The 3,163-nt window shown below is 44.4% G+C and overlaps 1 protein-coding gene across 2 annotated transcripts in view; it reads right to left on the bottom strand.

The window, feature by feature from the left end:
* EXD1 (exonuclease 3'-5' domain containing 1) overlaps positions 1–3,163 on the bottom strand; it is a 58,513-nt gene that overhangs the window by 6,198 nt on the left and 49,152 nt on the right. For both annotated transcript variants that reach the window (XM_011989305.1, XM_011989306.1), the window contains 2 exons: positions 2,001–2,144; positions 529–720 (listed from right to left, as the gene is read on the bottom strand). In XM_011989305.1, coding sequence (XP_011844695.1) covers positions 529–720; positions 2,001–2,144 — 336 coding nt within the window. The remainder of the gene's footprint in view (positions 1–528; positions 721–2,000; positions 2,145–3,163) is intronic.

Raw genomic sequence — 3,163 nt, 5'->3', positions numbered from 1 at the left:
ACTTTGGGAGGCCAAGGTGGGCGTATCATGAGGTCAGGAGTTTGAGAACAACCTGGCCAACATGGTGAAACCCCGCCTCTACTAAAAATACAAAAATTAGCTGGGCGTGGTGGCAGGTGCCTGTAATCCCAGCTACTCAGGAGGCTGAGGCAGGAGAATCACTGGAACCCAAGAGGTGGAGTTTTCAGTGAGCTGAGATCACGTCATTGTACTCCAGCCTGGGTGACAGAGTGAGACTCCGTCTCAAAAAAATAAATAAATAAAATAAAATAAAATAAAAATAAAAAAATAAACATGGAAATATTAAACTTACCCATTCTTAGACAGAAATATTTCCTGGAAACCTAACTTAATATTATAAAAAGGTGAGGGGATGGATCATGCCCAAGCTGTTGCCCCTTCAAGAGTATTTATCACCAAGTTGGCCCCATAAAAACTATTGCAGCTATGAAGAAAGGGTGTCACTGCGTCTGCCTTCCTTGAGAAGAAGGCAGAAAGGAGGTCCTGAAGACAGACAGCTGCACCTACCTCGGTGCCTCCAAGCCGGTCTGCAGACCCTTCACGATACGTGTTTAGGTAACCATCCACCAGGGTGGTTAGGTCAGACATCATCTCATCTAGGAGTGCCAAGCGAAGGGGTAACAGGTAGGTAGCTTCCAGGGCCAAAATTTTCAGTAAAGAGGGTGACACAGGTCGGATGAACCACACTTCTGGATTTTCCTGGAGACAATAAAACAATTTCCTCTGAATAGTAAGCAAGACTTTAAAGAAAATAATTGTTTAAGGCCAGGCGCAGTGGCTCACGCCTGTAATCCCAGCACTTTGGGAGGCCGAGACGGGCAGATCACAAGGTCAAGACATCGAGACCATCCTGGCTAACATGGTGAAACCCCATCTTTACTAAAAATACAAAAATTAGCCGGGTGTGGTGGCGCGTGCCTGTAGTCTCAGCTACTCAGGAGGCTGAGACAAGAGAATCACTTTAACCCAGGAGGCAGAGGTTGCGGTGAGCTGAGATCGCCCCACGGCACTCCAGCCTGGTGACAGAGTGAGACTCAAGAAAAGAACTGTTTAAAGTGTTGCTTAATTTAAGACACTATTGTTTTCTTCTATTATTACCTTCTACTTTCACACTATTGATAGCCTTTGAGCATACACACGCTTTGCACACATACTCCTACATTAACAGTGTGTGCGTAACAGAGAAAGAGCAGGGTAGAGGTTGGTCAATCAAGACTTCTCAAAGCCAGAGGCAGCAAACTTGATTATGTGAACAGAACTGCAGCCAATACAATTATGACCTGAGTTTGCATGCAAGGATGTCAGAAGCTAAAGAAAATTTACTTTACTTTGGGAGAAATAACTAGGGTGATTTTTGGTTCCATTGCCTTGATACAAATTCTCACAAAAATTTCCCCCATCACAGCTAGAAAATGTATTTAAAAGTGCTTATTTTATTTATTTATTTATTTATTTATTATTTTTTTGAGACGGAGTCTCACTCTGTTGCCCAGGCTGGAGTGCAGTGGCGTGATCTCAGCTCACTGCAATGCCCGCTGCCCCTGCCCCCAACTCTGTGTTCAAGCAATTCTCCTGCCTCCGCCTTCCGAGTAGCTGAGATTACAGACGCCTGCCACCATGCCCAGTTAATTTTTGTATTTTTAGTAGAGATGAGATTTCACCATGTTAGTCAGGCTGGTCTTAAACTCCTGACCTCAGTTAATCTGCCCACCTCGGCCTCCCAAAGTGCTGGGATTACAGGCGTGAGCCACTGAGCCCGGCCTAAAAGTGCTTTTTAATTGATAGTCAGCAAATCTGGATCCTGGCTTTTATCCACTTGAGACCAGATATAAACTATTCCCATTTGGCACAGTTAAGATTTTGGCAATGTTCATATGAGTACATGGCAGCTGTCATTTTTCTATATAACAGGCTGATAATACAGCTCAGAAAACACTTGAAAAAAGATAATGTCATACACGACATCCTCTAACACTCACCTGAATCAGTTTTTGTCTCTTTTCTAGAAAGGAGAGATATTTAGGGGCTACTTTAAGGTGTTTGATTAAACTCTCCTGCAAAGTAGTGATGCAGTTTGGAAGATAGCCACCCGTTTCCATGGAAAACTGAAGTACATCTGCTACCTGTGGTATTTTAAAAAGACAAACAGAGCAGTTGAATATATACAGAGAGCTATCTCATGCCAGAAATATATTTAGAGAAATGTCTAAATAACATTTTCCCCAAGGACCCACACAATAGACCATGTCATCAGGAAATTTAAAGTTGTTCAGTCAACTTAATCTGAAAAATGGGGGAAAAAAAAAACAGAATAAAAGCTCAATTTCTTTCTTTTCTTTTTTTTAAGGTGGAGTCTTGCTCTGTCACCCAGGCTGGAGTGCAGTGGTGTGATCTCAGCTCACTGCAACTCCCACCTTCCAGGTTCAAGCAATTTTCCTGCCTCAGCCTCCCAAGTAGCTGGGACTACAGGTGCAAGCTATGACGCCTGGCTAATTTTCAACTTTTTTTTTTTTTTTTTTTTTTTTTAGAGACAGGGTCTTGCTATGTTGTCCAGGCTGGAGTGCAGTGGCTATTCACAGGCAGGATTCCACTACTGATGAGCACAGGGGTTCTGACCTGTTCCATGTCTGACCTGGGCTCGTTCACCCTTACTTAGGCAACCTGGTGGTTTTCCCCACTCCTGGGAGGTCACCACATGGATGCCAATCTTAGTACAGGCATCCAATCAGCACAGCGCCCTACAGTCCAAAACTCCTTAGCTCAAGCAATCCTCCCACCTCAGCCTCCATAGTAACCATGACTACAGGCACAAGCCATCACACCCAGCAACCCAACTTTACTGTGTTCTTATCTACTTTCTTTTTTCTTTTCCTGAGATGGGTCTTCCTCTGTCGCCCAGAGCTGGAGTGCAATGGTGTGATCTCAGCTCACTGCAACCTCCACCTCCTGGATTCAAGCAATTATCCTGCCTCAGCCTCCTGAGTAGCTGTGATTACAGGTGTGCGCCACCATGCCTGGATAATTTTTGTATTTTTACCAGGGTTTCACCATGTTGGCCAGGATAGTCTCGATCTCTTGACCTTGTGATCCGCCTGCCTTGGGTTCCCAAAGTGTTGGGATTACAGGCATGAACCACTGCGCC

This window comes from Mandrillus leucophaeus, unplaced genomic scaffold (genome assembly GCF_000951045.1).
Source record: "Mandrillus leucophaeus isolate KB7577 unplaced genomic scaffold, Mleu.le_1.0 Scaffold35, whole genome shotgun sequence".
Classification (NCBI taxonomy): Eukaryota; Metazoa; Chordata; class Mammalia; order Primates; family Cercopithecidae; genus Mandrillus; species Mandrillus leucophaeus.
Note: the sequence above shows the minus strand (reverse complement) of the source record. Positions and strands in the feature narration are given on the sequence as shown.